This window comes from Clarias gariepinus, chromosome 5, assembly GCF_024256425.1.
Source record: "Clarias gariepinus isolate MV-2021 ecotype Netherlands chromosome 5, CGAR_prim_01v2, whole genome shotgun sequence".
In the NCBI taxonomy this organism is placed as follows: domain Eukaryota; kingdom Metazoa; phylum Chordata; class Actinopteri; order Siluriformes; family Clariidae; genus Clarias; species Clarias gariepinus.
In genome coordinates this window covers 34,832,699-34,852,637 of record NC_071104.1, presented here as the reverse complement: position 1 = coordinate 34,852,637, position 19,939 = coordinate 34,832,699, and the positions used below count along the sequence as shown (strand labels likewise).

Here is a 19,939-nt window from a genome sequence, read left to right as displayed (position 1 = left end):
TTTTCAATTACTGACCTTCCTCAAGAAGTCTTGTAGAGGCAGATACCTCTCCATGCTGGTTCTTGGCAGAGATAGTATACTCTCCAGCATCATCAGCAAAAGTCATGGAGATTTCCAGTTTGCATTCTCCTGTGTCCTTATTGTAACTTACGCGATATCTAAAGATTGGGAGGATAGATATAAATTTGCATTTCTACTCTAGGAAAATTGATTATTTTAGTTGTTGTGACTTAAAAATACCTGTATCCTGATGTGAGCAGGATCCCATTCTTCCTCCAGTAGATGTGAGGTTTGGGGCTGCCTCCAATCTGGCAAGCGAACACAACACTGCCACCTTCCACAAGTTTCTGTGAAAACGGTTTCTTCACAAAGAATGGAGCTGCACCTGCTCCAGCTTCCACATGCTCAGCGACAGCTGTGACTTCGGCTGTTGACACTTCTTTTGTCTCAATAAGCCTAAATGTAAAAATTCCCCTTATTGGCTTTAAATATCCATGAAGTGTTTTGGCCATCATTATATGAAGCATATTATGATCTTGTTACTTACTGTTTCTCCACAGAAATCTCTGCGTGGGTCTCAATCTCCTCGGCCACTGAAATTGGAAATGTTAGAAAGAATTTCACTTCAAAAGAACTATAGAGATCTAAAAGAACTATATTTAATTTGGCTTCTAGAGTATAACTACACTACAGTGAATAAAATAGCAAACTGCATAAAGTTCCATTAAATGAGAATAAAAGTATGAGACCTTTAACAAGCAGGTAGCAGGAGGTGCTGATAGTTCCAGCCTCATTAGTAGCAGTACAAGTAAAACGTCCGCTATCCTCAGCAAAAGCCTCACGGATCACCAAATGGGCATATCCTTTCTCGTATGTGATCTGGAAGTCAATGGAGCTCTCAATCCTGTAGTCCTCTCTGAACCAGATGATGCTTGGTGTGGGGTGACCTGAGATCTGGCACTCCAGGGTCACGGACTCTCCCTCGGTTACAGTCAGGTTCTTCAAACCCTGAATAACACAACACAAACAAACTCTTCTTAGCCAGGGCTCCTAATGATAAAAATCAATATATACCGAAATGTAGATGCATATGAATACACTGATCAGCCATAACAATAACACATTGACACTGTTTCTTAAATATATACCAGTAAACTGGTGACAGGATCATGGGCCCACCCATGCGTGAGGCTAACCAAAGGCCAAGGTGGCACAAGAGGAACTCACTGTACACAATATTGTGTCTAATGTTTTGCATTAAAATGTTAGGGCTGGTTTTTGTAATATTGTTACCAGGAGTACCAGGAGTAATAATTTAATCAAAATGAAACTGCTGTTTAATAATGAAAAGAAATAAAGAAGTTGGTTTGCACGTCACCCTTAGTTTGGACTCAGATTGAGACTGATCCAGATTACTTTTCACATTATACCTAAACTAATGTTGGTCTCAACATGGCGGCTGAACTCTTGAGTTATTATCAGCCTGGAAAAAACTTTCCAGATACTGCTATAGACATATTATACCACAATTAGTCACAGCATGGGTCAAACCAAGTTTTGTACGATGCACAGTACTGGAAAGCACTTTCATCATGAAAACACACCTGATAACGTTATGTTACTTGAGGCAACTCTTTGTCTCCAAGTCGTTCTGAATTGACTCTGAACCGTCTGTGTTGTGTTGTTGATGACTAACACAAGCTACAATGATAACATGCTTTAAACATAAGGCTGAATCCCAAATCTCTCTCTAACCCCTGATCAAGGGCACTAGTCAGTGTGGGGAACTGCATACACTAGCTATGTATGTACACTAGCTTTCTATGTAACGCTATTTGTGACTGAACTCTGGAACTCTGGAAGTTATCTGATATTGTAAACTGGAATAAGTGGAAATACAAAGAGAAACTTGTGATCTTTCTCACTTTATGGGTTATCTCAACTTTTAGCTACATAGAACTGGTAAGAATTTAAAGTTATTTTCAACTCTGTTAGTTACACTTTCAGTTGTTGTCTGTTTCCAGATCAATGCTAGTTCCACTAGTCCTGGATATGTGTTGGTGTGGCCAAATAACTGGTTAAATAAAACAAATCATAATCTGTTGATAATAAATGGATTATGTGGAACTGTTATATAAAAAGTAATATCGCAGGCAAAGTTATGCCCTTGAGGTGAATGACACATGATATTCAATACAACAGCATTCCCTTTCATGTGATATTGCTTATGTATCCTCTAGTATCCTTTAGTATCCAAAAAAAGACCAGTCACTGAGTTATAAGTATGGCTCATCCATACTGCATACTCTAAGCTCCATATTAGCTCCAAAAGCTTACAGTATATAATAAAACTGTTCCGTTTGTAATCCAAAGCACTTGTATATCAAAGTTAATTTTCCAATTAGAAATAATGTAAACTCAGATGATTTGTTCCACAACCCCAAAATATTCATATAAAAATTATAAAATGATATTGCAAAATATAAAGTTAAAATAAAAAAAATTTAACCTGCACTTTAAGAATCTTAACTGGTGTGAGGGAGATGAGAGAGAGGGGGAGGGGTAATTTGTAGGATGACTTTCACCATCATCACCAACAGAATCACTGCTATCTGTTGGCTCACTGGTATCTTTTTCTTTTTGTTGAAGAACTTTAACATGGTACCTATCTAATGACACTTGCTTCTGCCTTCTTTTGAGGATTTCCTGTGGCATTGTTGTTAAACAACAACTCCACTTGGACACAAACTTAAAAAATGCTTTACATGCACACACATATACTGTATTCATAATGTTATATTAATCAGTATATACTTGCACGGACTTGGGTTAACTATACGAATGAGGCATGCTTACTGAGACCGAGCTTGGGAGACAATGACCCACAATCCCACAAAACCTCGCCCATTTATCAAGTTAAAATTTATTACAATTTCTTTGCTGGTCTTGCAAAACACTTGCAGACCAACATACAATTCAAGGTTTTACTGTACTGTAATTTGATGCCTGATTACCTGTTGTGGTTTATTAGAACTTAACCACACTAATATCAAAACACCCTCAAATAAATGTTTTTGTGTCAACTTTGGAAGAAAGGATAATAAATACATATTTGTGTTCATTCTTTCTATACCAGTTACAGTAAGTACTAAATAAATAGACAGTCTACTACCCTTGTTTCTCTTTTTTTTTTTTTTTAAGGGGGAGTTTACAATTCTGCATTACGTTACGTTAACCAAAAGCAAATCATCCAGTGTACAATGCACACTTACAGCAACAACAGTTGGAGGAATACTTGGCTCCTTGGCAGGTGATGGAACTGCAGCTGTTTCAACAACCTGGGTAAGACAAAAAAAAAAAAGATTTTAAGCCCTTTTGTCAACAAGATCATATGTTAGGACCTAAATGACCAGTTGGGGATTAGTTTAAATGGTAAAAAAGAGGGAAGGAAAGGGAGAGAAAGATGCATGAAATATTTTGACAGAACTGTGATTAGAAGAGACAGGTAGATGAGGCAGGGAAAATGAAGCAGGTAGGGACGAGTAGAGGAATCCACAGTTAAGGAGTTTGAATATGTGACCACACAAGTGACATATAACCAAAAAAAAACTGTGACTTGTGAGATTAATGTCAAAATGTGCTTATCTGGCAAGCATTAATCCAAATTACAAACCTGTGTTTCCCATTCCCCTGTATACACAGCACCTATGTGTCTCTGATATTCTGTGTCCAAATGCAACTGATATTTCTCAGTGGCATCTCTAAATGGAGAAGGGGTGGCTTCTGGAGTCACTCTTGTCTCTACAGTTTTATAAGTTGGAGGCTTGACAGGCTTGATGATTTTTTGAGCAGTATGAGAAGAAGATAACTCTTTCTGCAGCGTAGCAATAGCAGAGCCAGCTATTGAGACCTGGCCAACCCAAGAAGAGCAGCATGAATCAACACGACATGATTCAAAACAACATGGGTTACTGTATCTTTGGTTAGCCACTTCAATTAGGATTCATGAATGAAAGAGGTAATTCCGTTTGTATTATGGGATGAAATGGATGATGGGGAAAACATTTTAAAAGAAGTTAGAAATTAACAGTAAAAGGAGCATAACTGGAAATTATAACGTGGTGGTTAATTCTTATTCCAGTTTTACAATTTTACCAGATGTTATTGATGATGGATTATTTTCGAACGGGTATATGGCTTAGTATTAGCTTGTACAGTGTCAGAGTTAGGACTAATACAAGATTTATCAGTAGTATGTTCTTAAAGTTGTACGTCAGGCAAGCAGGATAAATTGACGTTTTATCATATGGTAATGACTAAAAATGTTTTGCTATATTAACTTACCCACTTTTTATTTCTTTGTATAAACTAAAATGTCTGATTGAGTATCGTAAGGATAAAGGTTTATAATTTGTCTGTAAGGGTATCCTCTGCTTGCCTGATATTCCTTGCGCTTACCTCATAGCTATGATCAGGTTTGGGAACATTAACTTTTGAAACTGTGAAATGGGGAACTGGCGATGGGGCAAGGCCAGTATCCACATGGGCCTTAACCTCAGTAGCTCTTTGGATCTAATGTAAACCAACAGAAATCAGATGGATAAATTGAAAACACACCATCTTTCATAGACCTTTCAAAAGAAGTCTGTCACAGAAGACTTCTAACCTGGCTGACATGAACGGTCTGCTCGGTGGAAGTGCTGGGTATATCGTCAGGAATTTGCAACACTTCCATTTTACTTGCAGCTTGTTGCTTAGCACTTAGCATCGCATGCTGTTTTATGTCCTTTTCCTCATCAGCCAAAGTACTTTCAACATGAACAGGTTTCCGAACACGTGCTTGATCCACGGCAGCAAGCACTTTGGCCACAGCTCCAGCCTTTTTTCCTTCCCCCTGGTAATAATAAGTATCAACTGTGATCTAATACATAGATACTGTAGAAACTATATGTATGTTCATCCTCGAAACACCATTCAAATCACTGCAGTTAAAAGCACACAATAAAGTCCTTTAACATTTTTTGAGTCATCAGTTTGCTGTACGGTGATGTTAGTAAGTCGGGTGCACAATAATGAGAGTATTAAATAATAAAAAAAACATACAGTAATAGGCTTCCTATGAACTAAGAGCCATGTTCAGAGCTGGTGACGATGGTGCAAAATTTACTTTAATGTTTACAGCAGGGAAATTTGATTGTGCAAATGGTTTGAGAAACATCTAACATGTGTTTCATTGGAATGTCTTGACAACCACCAAAAATTTAAATACTGCATTAAATTGACCGATGAAGTCATTTTTCCTTTACTGTCAAACCTAATATGCTTAAACAGACTACAATGAATTAAAATGCCTAGGACTGAAATAAGCATCTACAAGGAGTCTAGTATTTTGTATTTCAAGTAAAAAAATTTTATTTAAAAAATTTAAATGACACAAATTCACAATTATGGATTTGTCATGTATTTTAAAGGAACATTACTATAAATTTATTTAGCATCATATTTACTGTGGCTTGTCTGTTTTCACGGCACAGATAAATATAAGCATGATATATTGTTGTCATATATTCAACATTGATGCTGCATTTAACACTGTTCTTCACTTCCATTATTATTCAGGAAAAGTGGGCTGAAATCCAAGAAAAGACCTACGAGTAACTGAGACAGATCTGTTATAGGTAAACTCTGCCTTACATGCAGCTGTGTAAATAACATTGTTATTTTCTTTGATGTCTGAATACAGATCTAAATAATTTTGTATTAACTCCTTACCGCACACACTCAGTCATGAATAAAGATGAAGCAACTGTTCAGTGTGATGTTAGATGAAATGGTGCACTTTAACCTTTCATAAAAAGTGCTCTCAGTACAACCAAGGGAATGTGCTCAGAACACAAGGACAATGACTTGAATGTGGTACCTGCTCCTGAGAGGCAAATGTGTAATAGCTAGAGGTTGTTTCCACAGTTGTTGTGTGTTCTGGGAGAGAACCAATGGACTCTCTCTCACTAGTCTGCTCAAGAAGCGTCACAGATGAAACATGCTTGATCTGTTTCGCCGACAAGGAAAATAATAATTGTCTTAATTTCATCATTGATGATGTCAATGTGGTATTGCAGATGGTATCAAATATGGATATCTGTTACATAAACACTTTATAATTTAATAGTGGAGGAGAATTCTTAAAATTAGTCTTCTTGGGTAGAGGGTAAAGGAAATCTCAATGAGGGCAAGAAACATAAACGTGAAACAGGTAATGAAGAAAATGTCATTAACAGCTTGGAAAAGAAAGATGAAATTTGAGTTCATGGAAGTCAGTGGAGGCACTGAGATGGAAGTGAATTAAAGGTTTGGATGGGAGACTATGTCACTGAATAACCAAACTACCTGCTCAGTTGGAGGTGCAGGAAGAACAGTAGTAGTAGTAGTAGTAGTGCTCTCTACACCGTGAGGCTCTGCTGAGCCAGCAAAAGACTTGCGACTACGAGCCTGGTCCACTGCTGCCACCACAGTGGCAACAGCAACAGATTTGTCATCCGTGCTTTGCTGTTCCTTTTTCACATGCAGGTATAATTAAGATGCAAAACAAAATTTTTTTTTTTTATGTTTCCTTCAGCATTTTAAGAAGAAACATATTAATGCATTACATCATATTCTGTACTAAAGACACAGGCACTTTTACACCTGGGCAATAAGTAGAGATTATAACACATTATGTGTCAGAACTAAATCCTCTTCTCAACATGCATGGAAATCAACTTTGAATATTTGGCTCACCTCTTTGACAGAAACATCGCTGACTTGTTGCTTCATGGCTATGGAGCCTTCCCAACGCTGCTCCATGTGGGTAGTAGTTTTCACCTGCGTAGCTCTAGCTGCCATGCTGGCTATGTAGCTAGACTCGGACACATAGCCGGCTTGTTTCCACGGAGGCAGGACCTCTGTGACTTGTTGAACCTGTTTGCGGGCTATCACTGGGGACTTGACAGGTCTGATGGGTGATACAGACAGTCTCATGGAGGGGGAAACGGTTCTGTAAAAAAAAAAGAAGAGTTTTCTTAGGCTGAAAAGACGTTTCTCATTATTAATGGCCTTTAATTTGTACTGCCCTGTAGAATTCAGTTTGACACCTACTATCACCCTTTGATATATATACTATAAGGACTAATGTATTTAGCCAGACCTGTAATGACATTGTACCCAAATACAAAGACTTCAATATGGAGTTTGTCCCCCTTTTGTAGCCATAATGGCTTTGAATCTTCTTGGTTGGTTGTCTACAAGATTTTGGTTTCTGTGGGAATTTGTGCCCATTTATTCTGAAGCACATTTATGAGGTCAGGCTCTGATGTTGGACGAGAAGGCCTGGCTATTAATCTCTGTTCCAGGTTATCCCAAAGGTGCTCGGTGGGGTTGAGGTCAGTACTTTGTGCAGGCCAAGCAAGTTCTTCCACGCCAAACCTATCAAACTATGTCTTTATAATCTTTGCTTTTTTTGGCAAGTGTCGTGGCCAGGGAACAATTGGAATAAAGTGCCTAAAAAGACAAGTTCTTAACAGAGGAACTATGCGCGCACACACACACACACTTAAACTTAAGGCTAAGGGCAGCCAAAATACTTTCCATGAATAGAACCCTGGAGCTGTGAGGTGGCATTGCGATCTGCTGCACCATCTTATGGTAAATTTATGATTTCGAAAATCCAAGGAGTCATTACCTGACAGGAGTCGGAGTGGGCGCCTTCACGTGTCTCACAGGAGAAGGTGACTGTTGACGGGTAGTTGAAACTTTAGTCACATGGGACGGAGGAGACTTGGAAGTTGGTTTGGGTGGCACGCGTGGTGGAGTCTTGTGAGCCATCTGAGTCAAAATACCTCCTTCCACTTCCATCTGCATGGATACAGCCTCAAAGCGAGCTTCTGTTTTCTGTGGATCAAACAAAACAGAGTTATTAACAGATCAACACATAGTGTTGACAGTGAGCCCGGGTTTGAATGGGAAATATTAATTACCTTTTCAATTCTGGTTTGGCGAGCCTGTGAAATCTTAGAGGTTGAAACGACAGTCTTGATTTTCTTAGCAGGCACAGCTTCCTCTTCACCTGCACAACAGTTGGCAACCTTAATTAGCATTGGAGTGTTTGGTACTCACCTTGGTTATATTCTCTTATAGACTTTATTATTATGAGGAAATAATGAAAGCAAAACATTTCTCTCCTCCTCTAAAGCATAGCCTATTTAATACTTGCTTTCATATTTGGAATTCCAATACACACGCAAAACATTAAGACTTTGACACAAATTCACAGTTCTGTTGATTTTACCTTGAACCAGTAGTTCTGCAGTTGAAGTTGCACGTCCACTGCTGTTTGAGGCAGTAACTGAGTATGTACCAGAGTCTTCAGGAAAAGCTTCGGCAATCAACAAACTGTAATGTTCTCCATCTTGGATGATCTGAAAGTCAGCGGAGCTTTGAATCTCCGCTCCCTCTCTATAAAACTTCACCACAGGTGTAGGGATTCCTGTCACACGGACGTCCAGTTTCACTTTGCTTCCTTGTCTCACAGTCATGCTTTGTAGTCTCTGAATAAAGTTGGGTGGCGCAGTTTCCGCTGAAAGACAATTCAAATTCAACTCAATACAAGCATTACAATTCATTAAAATGCATGATCTTTTTATATAAACATTGCTGGTAAACCTCATACGTGTGGTATATTTATACAGGAGATTGCTGGCCTAAGTTACATTCTAAAAAAAAACGTTTCATAGTAGAAAGCAAATGTAGGTTTTAAAAAAAATGTTGAAAGACATACATTTATCAAATATATAAAAACTACACATAGAAACACACAAAGAATTTAAAAAAATTCTACAAAAAGTAGACAAACTGCATAGTGTGATCATTAACTTTTATTTATTTATTTTCCTTCCTTTTTTTTACATTCCTTTAAAACTGTAAATTGTCTTGGTTTTTAGTTAGAGCGGTGATAGCACAGGTGCTTAGGCTGCTTATCGTTGCCTACAACTGTATTTTTATTTGTTTATGTTTTTTTACTTAAATATCATAATAGCATACATAAATAGCAACTTTGAGCTAGCAAATGTTAGCTTTAACTTTTTAACTTTAATTATATGTGTGATTAATATTGTGATTAATAACAAAAAAAGAGCAAGTGGTAGCTTTCAAACATAAAACTAAATAGCATTAAAGGGGAAAAAGAGAAATAGTTTAGCTTAGCTTTTCCCAAATAAGCCCACTAGCTTTTGCTAGCAATTGTTTATCCTAGTTTTAGCTTGAGCTAGCCTCAACCAGAGAATGATACTGCGCATTCACATCTAATCTAGAGCCAATTCTAAAACTATTCAAACTAAAAGACAAATTAACACAAACAAACCAAACACAATTTGAATTGAACACATTGAAACATGATTTAAACATGATCTACCCTTACACAAAAAATATCTATTTCTCCATATATTAACTGTCAATATATTAAATGATTTAGTTCTCTGATCTACTGGTGAATTGAAAAGATTTTATAATGTTAATATTTTACACTATACACTAACTGATACTAACTAATAACAATCAGAAAAAAAGTTTAAAAATATATTAAAAATATACAGAATAATATATTGTATTGTATATTGTATTGTATCGTAATATATTACAATATATTAAAAAATACATAAGGAATTGCCACTTTTCATATATTGAGAAATATATGTACTGTATGTACTTCTTAATGCATGTAATTTTATATTCAACAATATACTTCTTAATATATTGAATTTGATTAAATATATTTATTTCTTTACAATATGCTTATGTGTTAATGTAGTTCAAACAAAATGAACTTTATAGGCATTATCAGAGCAAATGACAAATTGAAGTTTCTGTATAAATCTTTAACATGCATAAAGTTTCAATAAAACATAGTTGAAAATTATAAATATAATAGTTTTTGTCTTAATTGCAATATATATGTCCATACATGGTCCATTCATATATTGCAATATGTTAATAAATAAAAGCAATAGTTTCCTATGTATGGAAATGTATTATTTAATATATTGCATTTTATTTCACAATATACCTGTATTTTCATATATATTTTTTTCTGTAAGGGTAAGCAAACTCTAAACACAAACCATATACAAAACTTCATTGAAACACAGTCCAAATGCTATTTTAAACCACTCTAATTTCAATCCAAGCACAACCTAGACACTGCATTTAAATGCAGTCTAAACACGATGTAAATACAATCCAAGCAGAATTGAAACACAATCCAAACCCATCACACACACAAGCTAAATACAATTTAACCAAAATGTAAACACAATCTGAATACAATCAAAACAGACTGAACATAAAGCCAAAACACAAAGTCATTTAATTAGGCATGAATATATACCTTGAAGTGCAAGGGCTGAGTATCTTCTCAAACTTCAAACTACATATGTTCCCATTTTCAACTATGACATAAATCTTCGCATCACATGTCGTCCCTTAGGTCTTACTTACACTGTACTATTAATAATTCTCCTTAATTCCTTTGGACATGATATGGCTCCTTAACCACATATCCAGTTTTAATTTGGCAAAGACCTATATTAAGCAAAACCACAAAAAATGTACACCTAATCCGTATTACACCCACTTCTAGAGTTTTACACTTAACCCTGATTTATTATAGCACTTAAATACTAACAGCAACAATCACTTCCTTTCGAATATTTAAACTTTGTTTTAGTAACACTATGCACAATTCACATTAAAAACTTTTGAATAAGTATGAAAAACTGTGGTGAGTGAATAAATGTAATTATTTTTTATTTTCAGTAAGAAAATATATTTGCAGCGTTTTAAATTGCATACTCTGCATACTTTTATGTAGGAATAATAATTATGTGTCCACACTGGGAACATTTAGTTAAATGAAATTCATTGTAATAATATGAGTCAAGTACTGGATACTTCTTTGTCTTATGGGGAAAATCAATTTATACAAATACACAGTGGCTCAAAGTCTAATTTTAGATATTTCATGTATTCCTGCCAACAGGGCCTGTGCTTTCTTTTTTTGTGCATGTCTTTCCCGATATCAAGCTTGTTTGGTGTGCATTTTAAATGAGAAGACCCACAGTGGATCAATTTGTGACATGGCCATTTTAACAAAATGATGACCCAACATTTTAAGAGATGTTCTCCTACCTGTAACCAGGAGTTCAGCAGTGCTAGTGGCTTGTCCAGCGCCATTGGTGGCTCTCACAGAAAATCTTCCGCTGTGTGCGGCTGTCACGGCGGGGATCCTCAGAACAGCGCGGCCTTCGCTGAACGAGATCTGAGCGCCGGGCAGAGCGGCAGCAGAAAGAACCTGGCCATCACGAAACCAGCTCACCTCAGGAACTGGATTACCTGATATAATAAAAGGAGGGTCTTATTAGTGAGCTTGAAATGTAATTTTTGGGTAAATACTAGTAAATAATGCAGAATTTAAGAAAGCATTCACTTTTTAAAAAAAAAAAAAACAATTTCTTAAAATATACACATATAAGTGTTCAATTAGAAAATTTTCTATACACTATTAGACACAATAATAATTTATTAATGACCAACAATTGTTCTTGAGCACTTACACTGGGGCCTTTCATGACCTATAAATATTATGATGATAAAGGCACAGGTGCTTATGTTAAGAATCTACAAAAACATGTCATCAAAAGGCCTCCTTACCACTAACTTGAGCTTCGAACGTTGCGGCACTACCCTCAAGTGCCACAACGCTCTGAAGCGGCTGTGTAAATGTTGGCGCCTGTGTTGTCATGATGGTGGGCACCCTGAAAGAAAAACAAATGACAAAGCACTGTTTACTGCTTATTCACACTTAAGAGTCAACCAAGTGCAATTATAAAGAACGTAGGTTCACGTTATGGGCTTGAGTATTTTTAGCCGTAGTTAAGCTGAATAATTATTGCAGTGACCCTCAAGCAGCTGTTAAAGAGCAGGTTGTCACTTGAGAGATCAGTGGCTCCATGGGGTCTGCAGGGTGTTAGGCCAAACCTTCACATCTAGCATCAACTGACAGCTCACAGACATGATGGTAACAACTGGTACCTTTGGTTTATGTCACCTCATTTACAACGACTTTTCACTTCCTCCAGCACATACACATATTTATATGCATGACAATGTAAATGTAAAATCCAAATGTTTAGCACTTGTATTGTATTTAAGGAACTTTAAACAATTTCCTAGTCAATAGAAATTAAACTGAATTTATTTTGTTTATTATTGCCTTTGCCTATGTGTTTATTGTGTATGGTATATGATTTGCACACACAATCAAAAAATAATTTCTTTTTTTTTTCCAAATATAAATTAAATATAGTTCAGAATCAGTAAAAAAAAAAAAAACATGAATGGTCAAAAGTAATTATTACTCGTTTATAAAGTAATGCCTGTCCAATAGGTATAGGAGATTTTGTAACCAGCACTTTTAAAATGGCCTGGCAGCTGCACATGACCTTTACCTAAAATAGCTTGTGTGTCCCTGCCAATAAAGTACACGATCAGATAAAGTGGCTCTGAATAATTAGGAAATACATTTTATTTAATGTATATATAACTTTAGGTCTAAATGTGTATTTTAAGGGTCTTTATTGAATATATGACTTTTAAACAGTAATTACCATAAAACAGAATAAAAAATTAGTAACTGCTAAGAACTGTACTACTTTTAGCAACAGATACCAAGAACAAGTCAATTTTTTCATTCTTTCTTTTTTTCTTTTTTTTTGTAAGAGACTGATTACATACGAATCTGCCTAAATTTCTTAAAATCAAAAAAAAAAAGATTGATAGGTTTTCTCTTTATCTTATGATGACCTCAGAGCTTTAGGAAAAGCTAAAAACTTCCAGAGACATTGAAGCCCTGGTGTCACAAAAGGCTAGTTCTAAAAATAATCAGTCACTTTGCTTGATTGACAGTCACCATGTGGCACATTGCTGGAGGTGCAACTGATAGCCCTGCTGATGATTCCCTTAAAAAGACATCACGGCCGAGCTGGGACACCACTCTAATGCTATCACCGGCTATTCTTGGCTTTTCTTAAATCATCGCATGATATATTAACCATTAGGGATAAGGAATTTTCAATTTAACATTGGTTATTGTGTAAAAAAAAAAAAACAGGTTATTATAAATTATTCCATTTTATCCCAGTTCTCAACCAGGGCACTGATGTGCATAGAGCCCCTCAAACAGGGTTTGCTTAAAATATAATTATTATTTACTGTTGCAAGGTCATTACATCCCAATATAGCAAAATGCAAAGAATACATGGTTAAGCTAACATTAAGTATCCAGGATGTAGATACAAGGGCATTAAGCCTACTTACTTGTATCCACAAGAGTGCCTTGAATTGTGGGGACGGTGCCCAAAAGGGTGTTATTCTTCGGAAACAAACTCCTTATCCAGAAATGTTTTCCAAAATCCAGTGTGAGAACGGTTGAGCCTCGAGAATATTCCCAAAAAACAAAACTACACAGGTTGGGATCCGTGTAGTTTTGCTTTTTCCCAAGCAATCCCTACACCCGAGGCAAGGCTGGGAATGCTCCAACTGCTCAGAAGTGCTAAGTCGCTACTTTTACTTTATATACCCCGAGACTTGACAGCATCATCACCCCATCTTCACAGCCTATTGGACAGCTGGGGCATCATGGGAGATGGAGGCCATGTTATGCAAACTCACACCTGTCACTCACTTAACACTGGCCAGGCTATAATACAGGATGTTCACCAACCCCCTTCTAAAACACTCCCTCATCCATACAATACACAGGACACACAGACACATATAAAGTTCATATCATTGTTCAATATACAAATTCACAAAGTTCATGGCACATTATAAAAAAAAAAGCAAATAGAACCGGAGACTGTCCCTGTCACTCAGGGTTAAAGGTTCCCCTCTCTGCTTACGCAAACAGTTAGTAGGAGACAAATGCTACAAACACTGATATTATGCGGTTTTACTCAGTTTCCCCAAAATATTTCTCGTTTTTAAACTAAACCCTCCCAAAACTATAGTAGATTTAGAGTGAATTCAGAGTAGTTGATCTGGCTGTATAGGGATTGCTACTCAGCCATATTAACCGCTTTTTTCAGATTGCTAAAATAGAGATGGTAAGGCAAGTTAAAGATAGCCAGTGACTCATCAAGAAGGAATTTCTGACTAACACATGGTACACTTAACACTGTGAGACACAAATTTGATAAAATGTTCTGTATATTCCCAACATTAAAACTATCACACGTATATGCAGTAATGATGCAAAAACAGTTTCAAGTTTTTCGTTACTGTTATGTTATTTTGCTGGTCACACACATGGAGCCTGTGAGTTGAAATCCATACCAGGGCACTTCAATCACAATCCACATCTCCTGGCTCTGATATTCTATCTCCACTTCAGCTGATGGGGTGTTTGATCAAGATAGTGATCAACACAGCACCCTGGCATCTGCACCACCAGCCTCTCATTTAGGCATTGTGACTGGTCTCGTGTGCTTGATTTCTATTATTTGATCATTAAGTTTATTTTATTTTTCTTTGTTTATTCAGCTCATAAGAGTGCCTAAAGAAAGCAGAAGACATATATACAGTCAAACGTGTTTACTCACTTCTATTCTATATTAATATAATAAACCAACTGTAAGACAATTAAATCTGTTTCTAGACATTTGTATTAATTTCAAGCTTTAATTCAGCTGATTTCTTTGGCAGACGAATTTACTTCTTGTTGCATTTAAATGCTTAAAAATTAGCCAAATGATTTGCCAACAAAACAAGGTTTTTCCTTAAAAAACAAAAAATTTGTTGTTAAATAACTAATCATACTGTGCTTTTTGGTTTTATTTTTTTTATGGTTAATAATTATTAAAAAAATAATTACTTGCTAAGATGATATTTTATAGGGAATTATTTTACGTTTTTACTATCGCAAATTATACAAACATTACATTTAAAAAGTAACACGGGTCTGATTTCATTCAGCCCCAAAGCTTCAGTTTCCTTGAAAAAAAAACAACAACTAAGGTTAATAATAAACATAACAAATGCGACATTTAAATATTAAAGGAAAAGTAAAAAAAAAAAATAATAATATCTCATGGAGAAAGAAATCTCCACGAGAATAAGATTAAATTTACAAGTGAACACACATTGTTTGTTGTAGTAAAGACAGCAATTATTAGTGCTCTCATGAAATATATTTTAACTTCTGTTTGGAGCTTCCCAAAATATATTTGTGTCCATAAAATTGTCAATTTTATAAAATTGTCTAAAAATTTATGTCTGTTGGATAGTTAAACATTTTACACAAGTCTGCTGTGCTCTTTCCAGAACTTCCTTTCAGCATACTTATGGTAATGTTTGTCTTTACTTCTCTACACCTATACTGTAAGGTGAAAAGAAATTCTGTTCTTTGGCATTAAACTGAAAAAAAAAAAAAAAGAAACTGAGTTCTTTTTTTGTACGTCTTTTCTCAGGGTTTATTTCTCATATTTTGTCTAGATTTTTTTTTTCTCTCATTGTCACCTCTGGTTTGCTCATTAGCAGGGTAAATTTACAACCCAAAGTTTGTAAACCTGTTTAGTAAAAAAAAAAAAAAAGCTAAAATTTTAATTGACATATCAGCAAGATTACTTTTTTACTTGGGTCACGAGTATAAGCATTTCCCTGCACATCATACTCTGTATGGCTATGTATATGACAAATAAAATTTAAATGTAATTTGATGTGAGGATAAAAGTGTTTCATTACGATGTTATTTGAATGCCATTTGCCCATTCATTCCATTTGGTTTTACAATCAGCAACCCCCAACATTCACACTACTTACAGCATGGGCAACAGTTCGCACCCCCAACACTCACACCTACCCTTTCTCTCATCTGTGTAAGTTTTTACCCTACTAACAATGTCCTTACTGTTAGAGGCTAAAAGATAACTGTAAAGACTATATACAGGATGCTCCTAAGTAAGTTAAATAAGGTTTTATCATTACACAGCTTATTAAAATGAAGCAGATCTTAAAAATAGATAGCATCTTGTACTTAAAAAACAAAGCAAACTATTATACAGAGATATGAAAGCTAAAATGTGTGTTTTTCACTAGTCATTGAGTCATCTTTAAAGACCCATGGATCTACACTGCTTTTTCATTCATCTTTAAATGGGGGCCTATTATGCAAAATTCACATTTTGTCATTTTTATAAATCAGATGGGCCTCCATTGAGCATAACCCACACAGCCCACCACACACACACACACACACACACACACACTCACACAAATAATAAACAAGGGCTTAAACAAGCTTTCCAAGGGTTTTCCCCCTATTGTTACCTCATATAACAAGAGACCCTGCCCAGTTCTGCCAAGTTCTTCATGCACATTTTTTAAAGATCTACAGTAAATAAGGCTATGCATTTAAGCGGCTAACTGCTAATGACTAACCTAGCCTTCTTTAGCTTTTATCAAGGGCTAAGCTAGCCCTTTAAAGCGCTTAGTTGTTTTTTAACTTTTCTGTATCACTGTTAGCCATGTCTGTAATTTGCACAGTTAAAAACTGTATTTCTCTTTGCATCATGGGAATATTCTGTGACGTCAAACAGCAAATACAGCGATTCACTGTATTTTTTTAAATTAATGTATAATACTGTATTTTCCACAACGGCTTTAGCGCCCAAAGCATAGATTTGATCTGGATCCACAGGATTTGTTCAGGTTTTGTTCGAGGACGGTGGCGCAATCCCAGAGGACATCCTTATCAACACACCAGATTAACATTTTTATATGCCCAAGACCAACCAACAAGCAAGGTAAAAAGTGTGTGTGTGTGTGTGTGCTGACATCAACTTTGGTAACATTGGATAACGGAAGCGTTACTACGCTAAACTGAGGTAACGTTAACGTTAGTATTTCATTTACATACAATTTTGTGAGTTTATTCAATTTCCGAAATAAAATCCAAATCATTTTAAACGAGCAAAGTTTAACTTAGCCAAGTTGGTTAATGTACATTGTAATGGACAATTGTCTCTGTTTTGGAGTTAAAGTTAGTTAACGTGGGTTAGTAGGAACCGAGTTGAGAAATTTAACATTTGGAGTTATAGGTTAATACTTTAAAAACGTCTGTTGATGATAAGCCATCGTTCTTGTTTTACATTAACGTTAGATTTTTGTACGTTAGATTTATTTCATGCAGTTAGAGATTTACTTTTTTTAAAATTGATGTTTATTGTCACATCAGTCAAATGCCAGTGTGCCATTTTTAACTCATCCAGACATAACTTACAGTACTTTTTTTCTCATTTTTGACATTAATTGACTAGATTTATTTTGCGATTTCAATAGACACCAGCAGAAATTATTTCAAAGAGGAACCAGGAACTGCAGCGCCTCGGGTTTGGCCTGAGAAGGAGGATATGGAAGTTCACAATAAAAATCAGCAGCAACAACTGGAGTGAGCCACAAAACAGGAGAAGTAGTTAAGAGGAAGATAACAGTCATCAACCATAGTGTCATAGAGTGTCATCCTTCCTTCGCCAACTTACCGAGTTTGAGCGGAAGAACTTTATTAGGTGAGATGCTTTTCAGTAGGTGAGAATACATAACTAAAACAAATGTAGTCTAATCTGTCCTGCCATAAATCACCCATCACAAAGGTTACAATGTTTTTATTAAAACATTTACAGTGCATGCATAATTACTAGACACGTTGATATTCTGGTCATATTTTTTCCCAAAACACTTTTACTAATTCCAAATTAAATTTCAATTACTACAATCATTTGTAATTAATAATTAATTAATCATATAATTTAGACTTGATTAAATACAACATGAATAGTAATTAAGATTGATGTGGTTGGCAAAATGTGCTTGCAAAAAAATATGACTAGAATATAAAGGTTCCATGCAAAAGTATCATGTACACACTGTAAATAAATAGACTGGAGTGAAGGTGATACAATTTGATGGTAGTGTGGAAAGATGTATTGTGTGCTGTTATAGTATTCGGCACCTCTAAACATTTTAGTTTCAACAAATCTGAACATTTTATCTTATAAGGCATTGCAGGACTAAATTAAACAGCTTAGGTTTAGCTAGGTCTACCTAATGAAATGGAAAATGAATGTATAACATACTGGTAATCTAACACTTATAAGATGTAAACTTAAACATGCAGATGTAAGATATTTATGATATTTACTTACAGGGATGGTTCACAAAAATTAAAGTTCTTTATTACTTAATTATTTAAAAAAACAAGATATTTTTTTATGAAATCTGAGAGCTTTCTTGCACTGCACAGACAGCAACGGAAAAAAAAAAAAGGAAAATAAACCACTGATGACACATGGACTATTTTAACAATGTCCTCACTACATTTCTGTCTAGGCCGTGGTAGTTGCTCTCTGTGCTGGGTGAAAAAGCTCTCAGATTTCATCAAAAATATCTTAATTTGCGTTCTGAAGCTCTGATTTTTGTGTAAACTGTCCCTTTAAATTCTATTAGTGTAAAATAACTTGTGTGTATAATAATAATAATCTTCATCATCATCATCATCTAATGAATATTTTTTATTTTTATTTTTGCTAACAGGACTTTTGATAGACATCGTCCATACAAGAAGAGAGACTTTTTCTGTGTGTTTTAATGTTGCTTTTTAGTCACACAGACATATATGGACACATTATAAAAACAGTTTCAGTCTTGCTTGTCAGTTCAGACATTAAGCATTTTATATCAATTTTTTTATTTTTAAAGATTACTTTTTAACAACGCTAATGTGGACAAAAATGAAAACTGTTCGTTTTTTCCCTCCAGCAGTTCAGACACTTTTTCTGTGTGTACATTCATTGGGTTTGATGTTAATATTTCAGTCACGCAGACACATATGGACACTTTATATATAAAGACAGTTTCGGTCTTGCATAAATTCAGACATCGATCGTTTTATAACAGAATTTAAATTGTTAACAAGGCTAATGTGGCTGAAAATAAAAGATGTTAGTTTTTTTCCCTTCCAAAATATGCAGTTCAGATACTTAAACAATTTTATAAATGTATTTCCATGTGCTTTGTATTATATTATATTGTATTATATTATTATGTTTTTCTTAAAAGGTGATTTAAATGTTTAATGTGTTCACATTTACATTGTTTTTTCATGAATTTGCAATGATTTAAATAAAGAATGGGATATTTTGCAGTTGTGTCTGTTTGAATCTCAGTAGTAGCAAGATAAAAATGGTAACATTTATATGTAAACATAAATAAACTAAATTTTAAATTAAATTTATATTTAGGACAAATTATAATTTCTGTAGTGAACTGTCAACCTATTTTTATCACAGTAATCACCCTATTATAAAATTACAGTAACACACTGTAAACTGATTTACTGATTTAAACCCCTTGAAATGTCTAACGCTGTAGCTAAATTTTGATGATGCCATTGTCAAATAATACTCTTACATCTATCTTTCTTCTTTTTTGTTTGTCAGGAATGCAAGTGTAAAAAGCTTGAAGATTTCCAGAACATGGGTGTTCCCAGTCCTTGTCTTCTGATTAGCCAGGAAAATGCATCTAAGGTGTCCTTTTTCTTCTTTGTTTAACTGCGGTTGGAATCCAGTAGATTGGTTACATTACTGCCAACTGTAGGTCTCATTCTCCCTCATTCTTAAAGTCGATTTTCCAGACAAGCCTTCCTTAAAATCCATCCCTCCCTGATCTTGTTGGGGCAGTTCATTCAAAGCTACACACTCTAAAACAGCATGTTTGAAAAAAGAGTAAACTAGAAAGAAAAAGAAAAAAATAAGCAGCCAGAATGCAGGATCTGAGTTGTATTTTAGCCGATATAATA

At 35.3% G+C, this 19,939-nt stretch overlaps 1 protein-coding gene across 1 annotated transcript in view; it reads right to left on the bottom strand.

Annotated features, from left to right (window-relative positions):
* Nucleotides 1-13,560, bottom strand: part of ttn.2 (titin, tandem duplicate 2) — a 178,002-nt gene extending 164,442 nt beyond the window's left edge. Inside the window, exons 1-15 of the mRNA XM_053495993.1 lie at nt 13,405-13,560; nt 11,740-11,843; nt 11,218-11,421; nt 8,324-8,611; nt 8,013-8,101; nt 7,718-7,926; nt 6,778-7,033; nt 4,667-4,894; nt 4,459-4,572; nt 3,674-3,910; nt 3,273-3,338; nt 750-1,008; nt 548-593; nt 241-456; nt 16-158 (exon numbers count right to left, since the gene is read on the bottom strand). Coding sequence (XP_053351968.1) covers nt 16-158; nt 241-456; nt 548-593; nt 750-1,008; nt 3,273-3,338; nt 3,674-3,910; nt 4,459-4,572; nt 4,667-4,894; nt 6,778-7,033; nt 7,718-7,926; nt 8,013-8,101; nt 8,324-8,611; nt 11,218-11,421; nt 11,740-11,830 — 2,446 coding nt within the window. The 5' untranslated portion in view covers nt 11,831-11,843; nt 13,405-13,560. The remainder of the gene's footprint in view (nt 1-15; nt 159-240; nt 457-547; nt 594-749; nt 1,009-3,272; nt 3,339-3,673; nt 3,911-4,458; nt 4,573-4,666; nt 4,895-6,777; nt 7,034-7,717; nt 7,927-8,012; nt 8,102-8,323; nt 8,612-11,217; nt 11,422-11,739; nt 11,844-13,404) is intronic.
* Between the last annotated feature and the right edge of the window lie 6,379 nt (nt 13,561-19,939).